The following is a 15776-nucleotide window of genomic DNA, read 5'->3' on the forward strand; positions in this document are numbered from 1 at the left end:
CACACATGTGCGTACCTGGAACACATGAGTATTGTTTCACATGCTCTTTAGGGCTTGTGACCTGTATCACACAGCAAGTCTCCTCTTACAACTGATTTTTTAATTCAACACTATTTTATCCATGATATACGCAGATCTAATTTGGTCCTTCTAACTGTGGGAGGGACGTTCATTTAAAGATTGAAGCAGATGGGTTCATTCTGGTGTGGGGTTATCTCTAGCTTCTTACTCTTGTAAGTGATGCTGTGAAATGCTTGCACACATGTCCAGTGCACATGCGCACACAGCTCCTTGGAGTACATGTGTCTGAAGCAGAATTGCCGGGTCCTAGTCTGCTGGCATTTTCAACTCTTTGCTCGTCTCTGGACAGGCTGCTCTCTGAAGTGGTGGCTGTAGCAATATTTGTTTACACTAGCAGAGTGTGCAAGTTACCCTATTCCCCCTGTGCGCCCTCCCGTCTTCATTCATTTCTTGGACTTCAAATTTGGTGTTAATATGATCGACATATATCGTTATTTCATTTGGCTTAATGTATTCAGTGCATTCAGAAAAACTCTGAAAAAATAAGCTCTCAATGTGTACAGGGGAAAAAAAGCAGTAGTTATAGATTTTACTCACCGAATTTCAGATTTATACTCATTGATGGTTTTTTGGGTTGTTTCAAGAGACTTAGGAGTTTTTGCTGGATTAAGGCCCATCTGAACAGCATTTCTTAGAGCTTGGAGCTAGAAAAGATATGGATACAAGATCTGAGTTAGAAGCTCTACTCCTTACTACAAGTGATGGGCTTGGACCCACCCACTTCTCCAGGGCAAAATGATGTCAGCAACCTGTGAAGGGATGTGCAAGCATCCAGCCATCTCCATGCTTTCACTGAAGTGAATTTTGACAGACAGCTATTGCTTCTATTAAAAAAAAAAAAAAAAAGGAATAATAAAGAACTGTGTGTGTCCATCCTTGTTCTGTGGCCCAGACCCAGCTGCTCATGACAGATGCTACTTTTACTCTACTGTCTCAGAAACAAGTTTTCTTTCAAGGTGGGGTGGGGGTCTCTCTGGGGCCTGGACATATAATGACATTCTTGTGATCTAAAGAGAGCAATAAAATTATAGACCTATAGGAGGAGATATTGTGGAGTTATCTCTTATTTGGGTAGTAAGGTTTTAAAGTCAGGGCAAAAGTTGTCTATAGTCAAAACTACCCATGGAGATCCCACGGGACAGTGTCACATTAGAAGTAAATCCAAAATGGGTAGACATTTCCTTACGCTGAAACAACTGACTTGTTTAGGTACCATGTTAGGGTAAATTACATATAACAATGAGAATGTCTCTAAGGACACAGAGATTCTCAGGCCATGAATGATCTCATCATATGAGATCACGTAAGCAAGACACAGCTACCTACTGCCAGTGGGCGAGATCCCTTGCTCTGTTTGCAGGAATCGTTCTTTCAACCAAGTGTGCACCACTGAATTTGTACAGGTTAAATGTACATGGTCGTATCCTTTCTTTTGCCTCTAGGTAGGTCAACACATCATATCCTAGACAGAGGGAACATGAAGGAAGCACACGAGCATTTGCTGCTAGAAGGTATTTTTGTTGTTTGGGCTCCTCAGGAGAACCAACCCCCTCAACAATTGGCATGGAAGAGATCACGGGTACCTTGTCGGTAAGAAATTGTGCCTTGTGTCTCTGGCGTCTTGCAAGGTACTGGTCATATAACTGGGCCAGTTTGGCTGCCAAAACATGTTCTCGGCTAAAACAGGGATGATGTGTGAAGATTAACCCCAAAATATCAATGTCCAGTTGGAAATTTCCAGGAGGGTCTCCAGATCCAATCAAATGCTGACTTCTGTGGATGTATTTTACTGCCTGCCAAAGAGAGCAGAGTGTAGGGGAAACACAGTTAAAGCACTTCCTAGATACTGATCTGATGTGCAACGGGAAAAGTCAGATGCAAAATATTTCCTACCCTAATCAAGCCAGGAGAACCTTGCTCCATTCCCTGTTCCCTGGGGTTTTAGGGGCCTGCCCTTTTCTGAACACTTGAAAAGTAAAATGAAGGACAAGGAGTGAGAAAAGAAATCATTTCAATCTTGCTTTCCTAGGTCTTTTAGGGTTTATCTCTACTGAGTCATTGCCCTAATCTTTGTCATGCGACTATCCCATTTCCTGGAAATCTTGGGCTTTGCAGCTGGTGACCTTGAAATTCTTTTAATGAGAGAAGCATAGATTCTAATCCAAACTGATCATTATTTGGATCATAGATATACTCTCCACGTGGAGAAGTTTTTAGTTTGTAGACAACAGCCAGAGACTAACATACTGAACCGAGCTTCAGGCGGGCACCTAGTTTTCCTGGGAAGAAGAAAGTCAGTCTGCAAAATAACAGAGGAAGAGATAGTTGGGGCAGCTGAGTGTGTAGAAAACAGGAGTGGAAATTTCCACTGGGACTTTCCTGGATCACTTGGTGTACAGTGTGTCAGATAAATCTCTGTTTTTCTTCCTTAAACTCATCAAGATATTCTATGTTGATCACTGCTGCTTGTAGGTGACTAGTTTTGGAGGTTGCAGAGCTCCAAGGTGGGGAGGACACCTTTTTGATTTTGTGTCTTCATGTTCTCTCCTTGTCATAGACATTGACTACAGTCAGGATGTGGGGTTTGACACACTTCACTCGATCCTCCCCTTTGCAGAGAGGAGTTTTTGGAAGCTATTTATGTTATCTAGAAAAGATTATGTGGCCCAAATGTATTATTTATAAGTTATGAGGTAAATTGGAAGCTGCAAATATTCTAGTCAGAAGTGAAGCATCTATCCGATGTTAATTGCGGGTAACGTGTTCAGGAATCTCTTCATTTAATTCGTCTTCATGGTATTATGTAAAGATGCTGAACTGGGGTCAGAAGCCTTGGATTCTAGCTGTGGCTCCACCTCTAACTTGCTCTGGAACCTTGGGCAAGTCACTACACATCTCCGTGCCTCTATCTCTTTATCGTACAAATGGGAGGCTGAGGAAAAAGATCCAGTTGGCATTTTGTAGGTCACTAGGCATCATATAAAGCACTTCACACATATCACTTGGTTCATTCTGTTAGGGAACTGCTGGCCATTAGACAAGAGCCCATGCTTGGGCCCTGGAAGGGGTCCCCCTTCCTGCAACAATTCCATAGAGATTTTTGGTTGCCTACAACGTAGTGAGGCCTGTCTGCGAGCAGCAATAGATTGAAAGGGGAAAAATGGGGTGTGATCTTTATAACTTGGGGCAGGAAGGATGAAGTCTGAGATGTGCAGAGGGAGGGATGGAAACTGGAAGAGGGGGCTCCAGAGTTAGAATCCTGCATCACAAGATCCTAACATTCTCCCCATCAGACTAAGTATGGAAAACAGGTCACACTGTGTGTATGTATATGTATACATGTCCAGAAATGTATTCTCATGTTATATAGTGTGATCTGCTTTTCAGTTACTATTAGTCATTGAAATAGTGCCAGTATTTGCACTTAGAGTAAAGCATATACACATGAGTCTTCATTTACCAGTAAATTTGTTGTTGGGTTGTCTTGTTGCCTGCTTTGTACCAGTATTCACGAGTAAGGATATATGAGTATATTTCCTTTTAGCCATTCAATTTCATACTTATTTTCCCCTGAATTAGTAGACAATTAATGTATATTTAGAACTTATGATTTCCTATAGGACGCCTGTACAGTGTACCCTATGTTTTCATAAAAGGATAAGTTTTTTCTATAAAACAACATTGTCTGTTTTTTTGATGAGAAGACCTATAGATTTTTTATTTTTAAAAAATGTTCTTGTAAAACTGGGATGTGTTTACAAATATGCTATGCTTGAATAAGAATGCATTGACTATACCTCAGTACCTTCCAAAATATGCTGAATTGAACTTCCATTTGGATTTACAGGGAGGAAAGCCCATCCCGACAGGGGTCATATTCCAGTATTTTGTACCTTATGAAAGTCCTAATTTTGACATTAATATCCTTACACTTCACACCGCAACAATGGAGGCCCATCTCTTTTCTTTCATTCAAGCAAAAGTATCCAGTTATAACCTGCATTCATGTTAGAGGCTTTTAATCTTCATGTGGTGACTCTGTGTCTTACTGTCACACTGACCACCTGGATGAATTTAAAAATTCCCACCTCACAAAGATGTGTACCACTAAACATCAATCCACAGACCTGACGGAAAATTCCTCTGTAATTGTCTGGCTCCTGCTGGTCCTTGCTTTGCTGTTCCTCTTACCATGGGTTGCAGAGTTCTGAAGTCGCTCAGGGTGTGGCCCTCAGGTTCCATCTTGTACTCTTCTTAGTATGAGTAAGTAATGTCGGTAGTATGGTCCTAATGTTACCTAGGTCAGCTGTACTTTGTGTCTCCTCCCCCAAATCTTCATTAGCCCATGTTTAAATGATTGCTGCTGGTCTCTGCCTTCAGCTCAGCTCAACCAAGTGAAAAAGCTTCCAGGACTCCTGGTGGGCATTGGGTTAGACTGCTCAAAAGACCCCCAACTCTCTTCCTATTAGGGAGAAAGACCCCTAGTCTCTTGTCTTTCTTTCTGTTGTATCTGTTTTCTTTTCTGAAAACTATCATGAAAACAGTACAAAAACTTTCTCCTAAAAATAAATAATATTTATAAGGTATATTATTTTAATTTTGAAATTGATTTGATTCTTCAGTCTTCAGTGGAAAACTGAAAACGCAAACTATTAGAGGTGATGTACATGGATTATGCTGATGTTCTCAGTGTGTTCAGAGTTGCTTGCCGATGGAGACAGAATTTTTAAGGTTGGACAGAAAAAGAACAATCATTGGTGGAATTAAAATAAAAGTTTCTATATTTGTCCTGGGAAAATAATAGCAACAGAACCTGAATCCAGCCCAGAGCCTGCAGTAGATTCTATAGCTGTTGTTCTGGTCTTCTCTGGGAAGCTTTCTCATTCTCCATCTTCTGGGTATATCTCTACGACATGAGGTTGGTGCGGGGGGGGGCATATGTCCCACTTAAAACTGACTAGTTTGTCCTTGGTGTTGATAATGTGAACCTTGGGGAAAGATATGATCCCTTTCCTCTGGAGTTTCTAAGCTTAGGTTATCAAGGGTCCTAACACATGGAGAATTCTGGCCTGCCTACAACAGGAGAGAAGGAGACCAGTCAACATTCAAGGAGAACCAGGAGAAAGAGAGGCAGAGAGAGACACCTGCTGGCACAGAGTCCCCGGTCCCAGAGTCCTAGTTCCTAAAGCCCCTCCTTCATTTTGTGATTTATCTCCAGATCCTTCCCAATTTTGTAAGCCACCAAGTTCTCTCTTTGCTTAAGCTAGTTTGCAGTGGGTTTCTGTCACTTGCAACCCAAAGAGTGCTGACTACTGCAGTGCTCATTACACAGTAGGGGACCAATGCTTCTGTGAAAAATGGCTGAGAATAGTGGAAGGGGAAAGTGATAGTTTTATCATGTTGTGATTAACAAGGAGGTTGGAATTATGCTAAATTCCTCAGATTAGTGTGCAGTTTTGAAAAAAGAGGAGGCAGCTACACATATGTCCCTGGGAATGCCATGTTGACTTCTAATCACTGTGCCTTTAACACTTGATGACATTTCTGTCTCCCCCCACTAGGCACAAAGTCTCTCTAAGGCCAAGTTTGAATGTTGCTACCTCTGAGTTTCCAGAGTTTAGCACAACTAAGAATATAGTAGACTCAGTTGAGGACGGAAAGAATTAAAAAGAAAAGAAGAAAGGCAGGAGGAAAGGTAGGATGGAAGGCAGGAGGAAGGAAGGAAGGAAGGAAGGGAGGGAGGGAGGGAGGGAGGGAGGGAGGGAGGAGGCTGTTGGAACAGCTTTCAGCAACCCTAAACTTACTTTGCTATTATGCTTAAGCAAACTGCATAATATTGTTTATGTTTTACCTGCAATGTCTCATTTGGAATTTTTATTTTTTATTTTTGGGTTAGTTACTTCTTACGAGGTATTAAATTGAAATCTTTCTCATTTGAGGTTTAACTTTGTTCTTTGCACAATATCTAATCTTTTTGCATTTCTCTATCTTTAATGGACTCTAAAAAAGAATCTCAGTTTAGTAGCAGCAGAATATTTCGCTTTTAAAAACTACTTCTTTTCCCTCTGTAATTAAGGAAAATGTTCAAAGAAGGAGGGCTGAATACCAACTCCCTTCTAAATAAACCTCCTAATTTATCTAATAGGAGGACATACACTCCCTCATTTGAACTGGCAGTCTAATCAAAGAAGAGCCAGGCTTGACTCCCATCCAGGATGGGTTTGGTCAGTCCTGCTGGGTTAGCATCAGACCTGAGAGCTCTGAAGTGTAAATTCATCAATTGCCAATTCCTGGTCTAGCACACCGACTTGGTTTTCCATCATTTAGTTGCCAGGATGAAGCCAGGCTCTAAGAGGGCTACTGTTTTATAGGAGAGACAGCCGAGTTAAGGAGAGGAGTAGAAAACAAGGAATTTCTTCTAGATTCATTCAGCTCAACTAAGTCATTTAAATGATATTCAATTCACACTTTTACTAAGGCATTCCTACATGCCAGGCTTCCTGACAAGTGCGAGGGTTAGAAGAGGAATAAAACAGTATTTGCCCTTTGTTACTCTCAGGGTAGTGGAGGAAGGAGAGCGAAGATAGATTAATGATCTATGAATAAAACAATCACTGCCTGTTTATCTATTTCTCTGCTCCTGCGTCATGTCAAAACTCCCAGATATAAGGTATGTTTGGACATTAGACTGAAAATATAGGTCATATGCATTTAACACTGCTTCTTAAAGGCAAGCCTATTACATGGAACAGAGAGGAGAAAAAATGGGTTTTGGCATCAGACAGACCTGAATAAATGTAAGAAAAGGTGAAAGTTAGTAAATCAATAGAACTGTAAAAAATTAACTCTGAAAGAAATGCATTGTTGTTTGAATTACTAGAAAGTTCCATAAACACATTAAAAAAAAAAAGACTGAGGTATACAAATCAACAGTGAAATTAATAGGCAACCTGTTATGGAGAAACAAAGAGGCAGGAATAACAAAGAGGTAGGAAACAAAGAGGGAGGAGAAACAAAGAGGTTATTCCTACCTCTTTATAACCTCTAATATAACCTTTGCTTCTTTCTTAGGCACGCTGACAGAGTCTCTATGCTTTGCTATGTTTGAAACCTAACTTTCTATGAAATGACCTTGGAAGACTTCAGCCCCGTTAGAGTTCTCCCTTCTCTAACTTTTGCTCTGTGATGCAGGATGACCAGCCCCTCGTAGTGGAACTATTATTTTCCTCTACTTTCCTGTTTCTGCGCACAAGATAGGAAGGTCTCCCCTCTCAAAAGTATTGGGAGGAAACTCTCTGTGCTCTCCCCACTCTCGCATCCCCACTGGCTCCTTCCCAAAAGAGAAGGAAGACTGCTTGATTAGAGAGTCAACTGGAGCCCAAGATCCATTGGTCCAAATTCTTTGCTGGGCAGAGTAACCGGTGGCCTCTGGCTGCCCCTTCTCAGCTCTCTCCCGAGAGCCTGCTCACTGGCCTCGTGGGTTCTCCATGGCGGTCCACGTGGTGAACTCATTGGGGCCCTTCTCTGGATGGGGGGACAGAACTCTTGGGAGATGGAGCCGGAAGCCCAATTGGTCTTGTGTCCAAGCAGCATTCTGCTCTCCAGCTTTATCCTTAGTTGCAGCTGAAACCTGCATCCCTCTCTGATTCCTGTGCATTTCCCAATTAGCTCAGAACTTCTAAAGGAGACATATAAGATTAATCTTAATTGGCTCCCTCAAGATCCTACTCTCCATAGTAATTACTCTTCTATTTTCTAACTTTAACCCATATTTTTTTGCTTCATTATATCAGTGTTTCTTGCTGAAATGGTTGGATGGATGAAGAGATAAGGTGATGGATTATTACACATGCATAAGACGATATTGTCTGGATCACTAATTATAGCATGTATCTTTGTCATATAAGCAAGTAGATGATAAATCCCGCATGGACTAGGACTTCGGTTTATGCTTGTTTTGTAAACCTACTCCCAGGGTCACATTTCTGCACAAAGTAGTCACTCATTACTATTTGTCTGTAATAGCAATATTTTATAGAAATTCATTAAAAAAAGTGCAAACAGATACATCACCTCAATACTCACAAAAATCATATGAGGTAGAGATGATGAAGATTTTTCAATTAAGGAAACAGCTCCAGAGTGGTCAAGGGAGCTTCCCGAAGCACAACCCAGTAGGACACCCAACTGCTCAGATTCTCTGACTTGGGCCTGTGTCTTCCCTGTTCAACACGCCTCTCTATAGCTATATAGAATGATCTTATATCCCCTTATTCTCTTTCACACTAGCAGTGTTGAAATAATTACACGAGTTTCTGAAGGAGGTGATCCTTGCTGGACATTTCAGGAAAGCAAGAGCAATATAATTAAATTTGAAAGCAGACAACTGTCTATTCAACACCAGCCAGCCCTCACTGAGCTCTGTTTGAAGCACTTTTATGTATTATCTTAACCATCTGCACAACAATCCCAGGAGGCAGATGCTATCATTACTCCCATTTTATAGATGGAGAAATCGCAGCACAGAGACGGGGAGAGCCAAGTTCGCCCAGTGAGTGACAGGGCCAGGACTCAAATCAGGCAGCGTGGTACCAGAGCTGAGGAACATACCATAAAAAGGATTCGCAAGGATAGAAAATCTCCAGTTATATAATAAAGAGAAAATGAGGGGGAAATAATCCTGCAGTGTATGTGAGATGACAGAGAGAAAAGAAAAAAAATCAGGGTAGCTAACCTGGTTATGTGAATAAAGACGCTGACCTAGCCATTCCTACCTGGGAAACTCATTCCTTGTTTAAGAAGGGATTTGGTGAGGGCAGGAGACTCACTCTTATATAATATGCCTGCTGTTTGTTTTGCATGTGTAAGATAGTGAATTATTAAAAAAAAAGTCAAAATAGAATGTTGCAAATTCATCATTCCAATCTATTCAAAAAGCAAAGCACTTTCAAGCAAATTTATGTATTAAAAATGGGGAGGGAGGTTTACCTTTTTATACAGTGTTTCGAGTTCTGCCTTAATGTCTTGCTCCTGTGTCAGCATGGGTGGTCTTGAAGGAAATGGCTTGATGGGGTTTGGCAGTGCTAGGATTCTTCCATCATCTCCGAACCATCTCCTCCCCTGGGGATCAAGCAGAGGGACAGAAAATGGTTTACAAAATAAACAGCGTTTGCAGGGAAATTCTCTGTCAACATACGTATTTCATGCACCTTCCCCCTGCCCGGTAAATATTTTAAAGTCTCTGTTTCCATTAGAAATTGAGTTTTCACTAATGCCCCCAGAATTAATTTAAGATATAGTTTTCAACCTTCTCTCCTCAAAAAAAGTTTAAGAAAAAAATTAAAGGATTGTTTAAGAAAAATGTATTTTCTATTCGTCAAAAATTAAGAAAGGCAACTAAGGAGAAAAACAATTGAGAACATTCTATCTTTGGACGATTAAAAATTTCTGTGAATTGGGAAAAGGTTGCCAATATCGGATTTAACAGGAGGAGCCTGACTCCAGCTTGCAGAAGATGGGATTTGAGCAGAGGAGAGGGTGTGATGTTTGAGGGCCACTGAACATATTGAGGACAAATTGAAAAAAAAAAAAGAATGAACCACTGTGCAGACGCTCTCAGGAGGAAATGAGTACCACGCTGCAGTGATGGCCCATGGGATAAAGAGCATCCATGAATCCCTCGTGGGCTACAATGAGGCAGCAGGGCTGAGAGCTTACGGGCTCCTGCATCAGCAACCTGTTCTCCATGATGTTCTGGTTGGTTCTCGGCACCTCCAGTCTTGCCCCGACGTAAAGGCCTTCGTCTTCCGGGTACCTGGGCTGCACATTCTCAGGAAGCTTTTTATACGTAGGCACTAGACAGTTCATAAATAAATACAAGCCTCATTAGTGCCAACCTGAACGTTTCAAACCGCAATTTGGTGAATGAAAACCACCACCGGAGATTTTATTTATGTTCTTGGAAACTGCAAATGCTCCAAACTGATTTATGGAAGCAGGACCAAGGGAAAGATGAATGTGTTTACCCGCAGTACCATGTTGGATATTCTACACCTAACTCGCCCGCGTGGCCTCACACACTGCGAGGACTGTGGTACCCAAATCAGAGGAGCTGCTCCTGGGCTCATCAGCAGAGTGAATTTGGACCAGATGCTTCTTTGAACCCTTTCCTTTCATACAAAAGTGATTGTAATATCTATTTCTTTGGGGTCTTGGGAGAATTAAATGAAGTAAAGTATGAGGAAGTGCTTTGTAAATTAAAAAGTTCACTTGAGTCAACGTGACTTCATTTACTCCCTCACTCTTTGATCTGTTCATAGATCAGATCTTTGCTGACAGCTTCCCTGTGCCTGGTGCTCAGGAGGCTCTGTGGGGTCAGTGGGAGCGACAGGCAGCAACAGCCAACAAAGGACGGAACAAGATGATTTCAGAGAATGGTAAGCACGGTGAAGAAAAGAACATCTGTGATAATAATGCAGGGCGGGAAGGGGATAGACTTGAGATGGCGCGGTGAAAAACAGGCTTTTCCATTTGCACTGCCTCCTGAAGATTGAGAAGGAAAGAGCTGGGGATGGGACGAGCAAGTGTGTCTGCCCAAGGGAACAGCCTGTGCTGAGTGGGAAACAGAAACACCCAGAATGCAGTGGTGCCGAGGGCAGGAGCAGTGCCTGGAGATAATGTCAGCAGAGGGCAGGAGGGAGAGCTGGGAGAGCCCTGCACGTCTCAGAGGAGCTTGGGTTCTGGTCAAGGGGGTGGGGTCACTGAAGACCTCGTGCCAGGGAGTGACTGAGCAGATCCGCAATTCCAAAAAGACATCTGGGCCTGCTTCTTCAGCAGAGTGGGCTAGAGGAGAAGCTGGCCGCTGCTGACATGAAGGTCAGGATGCAATTTGGCAATGAACAATGAAAGGTGGAGACTTGTTTTTGTTTTATAATTATCTCACTCTAAAACACCCCAAATCCCTGAATCTGCTAATTTTCCAGCGTGTGGCCATTTGGACACGCTGCATCCCAAACCCATCCACAAAGAACAACTAATACCAGTATTCCTGGGAAAACCTATCTCTGGGTCCTTAGAAAATGCGGAGCAAACTATCGTTTCACCTTTTTTTCTGTCCCCCACCTTATCTATCCACAAGTCTAAACGTCAGTCCACCACTAGTCCAATGGTCTTCAAAGCTTTTCATCGCAGCATTTTTGGGCACTTGCTCATTTTATGTATGTTTATTTATTATGTATGCACTATGGCACAAACAAAATTAAATTAGGAAAGGATGAGATTCAAAATAAATGTAAGTAGAAGTCTTGATGTTTTCTTCCTATACCCCTGGGATGAACTCACTCTGCTTTGGAGACCATTCTCTAAACAGTAACAAGAAAACAGCAACAGTAATAGAAGTTCTTATGTTTGATCCCCTGCTAAGTGCTAGTTGCAACATAGGCACTTCACTCATATTATTTCCTCAATGCTCAAAATAAAAATAAATGCCCAGAGTCACCTTGCAGGATAGTTTCATTGTCCCCTGTCTTCAGGTGAGGCACCTGAGAATAGAGGAACATGCTAAAGGTCAGACCTCAGGAAGGAAGAGCTGGGTCTCTGTGCTTGGTCGTGGGGTCGCCTCCACGGAATGGAGGCCCCGATTCCCTGCTCAGAGCACGCGCAGTGCAACCAGGACTCCCTAAGCCTCTTCCACTGCCTCTACCAACTCCCAGTTTCTGGCCCGGTCTGAGACAGCCCCTGGGGTCTAACCTCCATCCCCAACTCAGGTGGGCTCCAGGGAGAGGCCTGACAGTGAATCCTCTGAGCAAAAACCCAAGTGACGAAGCTCCTCCTTGGCTAAGGCTGCTGCGACGCCTCTCTCCCCAAAGAAGCATCAGGATGCATGTGCACGTGGGTGGCCTCGGGGGCAGGTCCCCTAGATCGGAAACCTGCCTTGCTTTACTAGCTTCATGGTCTTGGGCCAGATCCCTAACTCCTCTGAGCTTCTACTTCTTCATCTGTAAAATGGGCATGACAAAAAGTCACTTCTCCAGCCCTGGTGGGTGGGTGAGGCACGTTCGTTGATACACATCAAGCATTTGGAAAAGTACCAGGTGGAATCAACGCACAGAATGCATTCACTATTATTATTACTATTATTATTATTGTAAAGTTAAAATCCTTGGGTACTTTTGCCAGCTACCTACTTGAAAAAGAAACTTGGGATGTCCAGCAAATTATGATACTTTGAACATAGTTGATTCAAAATGACCTCTCAAAAAGAAACAATAATTTGCTTTTGGCTCAGTATTTAATTGGAACTTAAATAGAACAGGACAAATGAAAAGAAATCCAACTTCCAAGTAAGATAAGCTCAGGCCTCCTTCCCAGCCTGAGGGGTGCACTCCTGCAGGACTCACTGGAACTAGGGGGATCCCTCAGGAACTCTCAGGAGGAAAGGAAATTCCAGGGGGAAAAAAGAGCAAAGGGAGACCCAGGAAAGAGAGAGAGAAAGGAGATGTACCTGGGAATCAGTCAGATGGTCCCGGCTTCAGTAGCCTGGCCATTTCCCCATGGAGGAGGAAGCTTGGCCAGCCAGCTTCCTGGCACACAGCTCTTCAAACCCCTGGAATCTCTGGAATGGTAACTGTCTCCTGTATGCTAATGAGATGACAGGTGGCTGGGGCTCCTGTCAGGATGGGTGCTGGTGGCCAGGGAAACCAAGCATGTGAGCAGAGGGCTGGGGCTTTCAGCATCTGCCTCCCTCTATCCCTACCTCCGGGACAGGAGAGGGTCTAGAGAGAGAATCCATCACCAGTGGCCATTATGTAATCAATCATGCCTACATAATTGAAGCCTCCATAACAATCCTCACTGAAGGGGTTTAGAGAGCTTCCTGGTTGGTGAACGCATGGAGGTGCTGGGAGGTTGTGTGCCTGGAGAGGGCATGGAAGCTTTCCCTCATACCTCGCCCTATGCATCTCTTCGTCTGCATCCTCTATCATTTTCTTTAGTGTATAATAGACCAGTAAATATAAGTAAGTGTTTCCTTCAGTTCTACGTGCTGTTGTAGCAAATTATTCAACCTGAAGATGGTGTCATGGAACCATCTCATTGTAGTAGAGTCAAATAGAGCTGTGGGTAACCTGGTGACTCAATACCTAGGGTTGGCATGGGAGGTAGGGGGAAGTCTTGTGGGACTGAGCCCTAAATCTGTGGGTTCTGTGCTAACCCCAGGTAGACGCTGTCAGAATTCAGTTGTAGGACACCTAGCTGGTGTTGGAGAATTGGTTGCTGTGGGAAGAAACCCACACATCTGGTCACAGAAGTGTTCTAGAAGTGCTGAGTGTAAGTAGAGGATGAAACTGAGTTTCTCCATTTCACAGCCTGAATCTCAGAGTCTCACACACTCTCAGCCCCAGAACTGGTCATGGATTTGGTGGAGGGGTTCCCATAGCATCCTGGTATTTCTTCTGCTAGTCTATCGATAAGTGTTGTTGAATGGATATTTTCCCATGTTCTATATTTTTTTGTCTGAACATATTTCTTGATTATGAAATTAGATTAGAAATTGGGATCAGTTGTGGAAATCAGGCATCCTTATACACCAGCCACATTTCATTTGAAGGAAAACGAAGATGCCTAAGTTGAGTAGGATGATAAAGAGAGCAAGTACCTGTCAACGTGCTGGGTATGAACAGGAGTTCTTTTTCCATCTGCAGACGGATGTGGACACTTTCATATTCCGCAGGTCTGACTGCCACAAAATCTTCAGCCGCGTGATCTAAGCCCAGTAGGAGATGCTCAGTATCCCCACCATCGAGCAGCTCTTCCTCGTCCTGCATTTCATTAAAAAAACAGCATTATTTCATTAAAAAAACAGCAAGAGGGCGCCACTGGTGGCGCAGTGGTTGAGAGTCCGCCTGCCGATGCAGGGGACGTGGGTTCGTGCCCCGGTCTGGGAAGATCCCACATGCCGCGGAGCGGCTGGGCCCATGAGCCATGGCCGCTGAGCCTGCGCGTCCGGAGCCTGTGCTCCGCAACGGGAGAGGCCACAACAGTGAGAGGCTCGTGTACCACAAAAAAAAAGTGGAGCCTGATACTCCTCCTTTCTATCTGGGCCGTACTTAGTGACTTGCTTCTGTGAGTAGAATGTGAGTTTGGTTATGTAGGGTCTGATACTAGGTCATAAAAGGCATCCTGGCTTCCTCCTTGCTTCCTCTCAGATCACTTGCTTTGGGGAAACCAGCTGTCATGTCATGAGGACACTCAGGCAGCTTTACAGGAAGGTCTGAACTGAGGCCTCCCGCCAACAACCAGCACTTGCTGGGCAGATGGGTGAGCCACCTTGGAAGCAAACCCTCCCAACTCAGTCAAGCCTTCAGATGAATGCAGCCTTGGCCACCTTGTCTGCAGCCTCATGAGACATCCTGAGCCAGAACTAGCTGAATATAGATTTGTAAAACAATTATTATAGAGCACACTAAAGTATTCCCAAGCTTTCATAGACCTAGGTAAGAAATTCCATTTCTGGGAGTCATTTTTCAAGGGAGGTGACTAGAAGCTAAGCACAGAAATAGGCCAACTGTGCAAATTCTGAAACATTCCGGTGTGTTTTCCTTTTTGTTTTTTAATGTGGTAAAATATAAGTAACATAAAATGTATCATATTAACCCCATTTAAATGTACAGTTCTGTGGCATTAAGTATATTTACATTGTCGTACAACCAACGTCACCATCCATCTCCAGAACTTTTTCATCTTCCCCAACTGAAACTCTGTCCCCATTAAACAATATCTCCCCGTTTCCCCCTCCTCCAGTCCCTGGCAACCACCAATGTACTGTCTTTCTCCATGAACTTGACAACTCTAGGTACCTCATGAAAGTGGGATCACACGATATTTGTCCTTTTGTAACCGGCTTATTTCACTTAGCATAATGTCTTCAAGGTTCATCCATGTTTAGCATAGGTCAGAATTTCCTTCCTTTCTGGCTATTGTAAATAATGCTTCTGTCAACACGAGTGTACAAATATCTGTTTGAGTGTCTGCTTTCAGTTCTTTTGGGTATTGCTGGATTGTACGGTAGTTAGTTCTATGTTTCAATTTCTGAGGAACCTCAGAAATAGGCTTTTTCCACAGCAGCTGTACCACGTTGCATCACCATCAGCAATGCACAAGTTTCTCCACATACTTGCCAGCACTTTTCCTTCCTTCCTGCCTCCCTCCTTCCCTCCCTTCCTTCCTTTATCTACCTATCTATCTTAAAATAGTTACTTTAATTTGTGTAAAGTGGTATCTTATTGTGCTTTTGATTTGCGTTTCCCTAATGATTAGTGCTGTTAAGCATCTTTTCATGTACTTACTGGCCCTTTGTATATCTTCCTTGGAGACACGGCTGTTCAAGTCCTCTGCCCTTTTTTTTTTTTTTTTTTTTTTTTTGTGGTACGCGGGTCTCTCACTGCTGTGGCCTCCCCCGTTGCGGAGCACAGGCTCCGGACGCGCAGGCTCGGCGGCCATGGCTCACGGGCCCAGACGCTCCGCGGCATGTGGGATCCTCCCGGACCGGGGCACGAACCCGTGTCCCCTGCATCGGCAGGCGGACTCTCAACCACTGCGCCACCAGGGAAGCCCCTGCCCATTTTTAATAGCATGTTTTCTTTGATTTCACGCATCCCACCCACAATTACAGAATCTGAGTTGTAACTTGGGTGTGG

The 15776-nt window shown here is 43.4% G+C and overlaps 1 protein-coding gene and 1 long non-coding RNA gene across 15 annotated transcripts in view; one reads left to right on the forward strand and one right to left on the reverse strand.

The window, feature by feature from the left end:
• Positions 1 to 15776, forward strand: part of LOC113618934 (uncharacterized) — a 180923-nt gene that overhangs the window by 85776 nt on the left and 79371 nt on the right. For both annotated transcript variants that reach the window (XR_003432203.1, XR_003432202.1), the window contains one exon: positions 1524 to 1671. This is a non-coding gene — a long non-coding RNA (uncharacterized LOC113618934). The remainder of the gene's footprint in view (positions 1 to 1523; positions 1672 to 15776) is intronic.
• Positions 1 to 15776, reverse strand: part of CC2D2A (coiled-coil and C2 domain containing 2A) — a 150944-nt gene that overhangs the window by 79750 nt on the left and 55418 nt on the right. For all 13 annotated transcript variants that reach the window (XR_003432200.1, XR_003432201.1, XM_027103324.1 and 10 more), the window contains 5 exons: positions 13736 to 13898; positions 9799 to 9935; positions 9070 to 9201; positions 1665 to 1874; positions 619 to 725 (listed from right to left, as the gene is read on the reverse strand). Coding sequence is in view for 11 of the 13 variants with exons in the window: in XM_027103324.1 (XP_026959125.1) it covers positions 619 to 725; positions 1665 to 1874; positions 9070 to 9201; positions 9799 to 9935; positions 13736 to 13898 (749 nt within the window). In the remaining 2 variants the exon portion in view is untranslated. The remainder of the gene's footprint in view (positions 1 to 618; positions 726 to 1664; positions 1875 to 9069; positions 9202 to 9798; positions 9936 to 13735; positions 13899 to 15776) is intronic.

Source organism: Aethalodelphis obliquidens, unplaced genomic scaffold (assembly GCF_003676395.1).
Source record: "Aethalodelphis obliquidens isolate GAN/ISIS:26980383/991018 unplaced genomic scaffold, ASM367639v1 scaffold6, whole genome shotgun sequence".
In the NCBI taxonomy this organism is placed as follows: domain Eukaryota; kingdom Metazoa; phylum Chordata; class Mammalia; order Artiodactyla; family Delphinidae; genus Aethalodelphis; species Aethalodelphis obliquidens.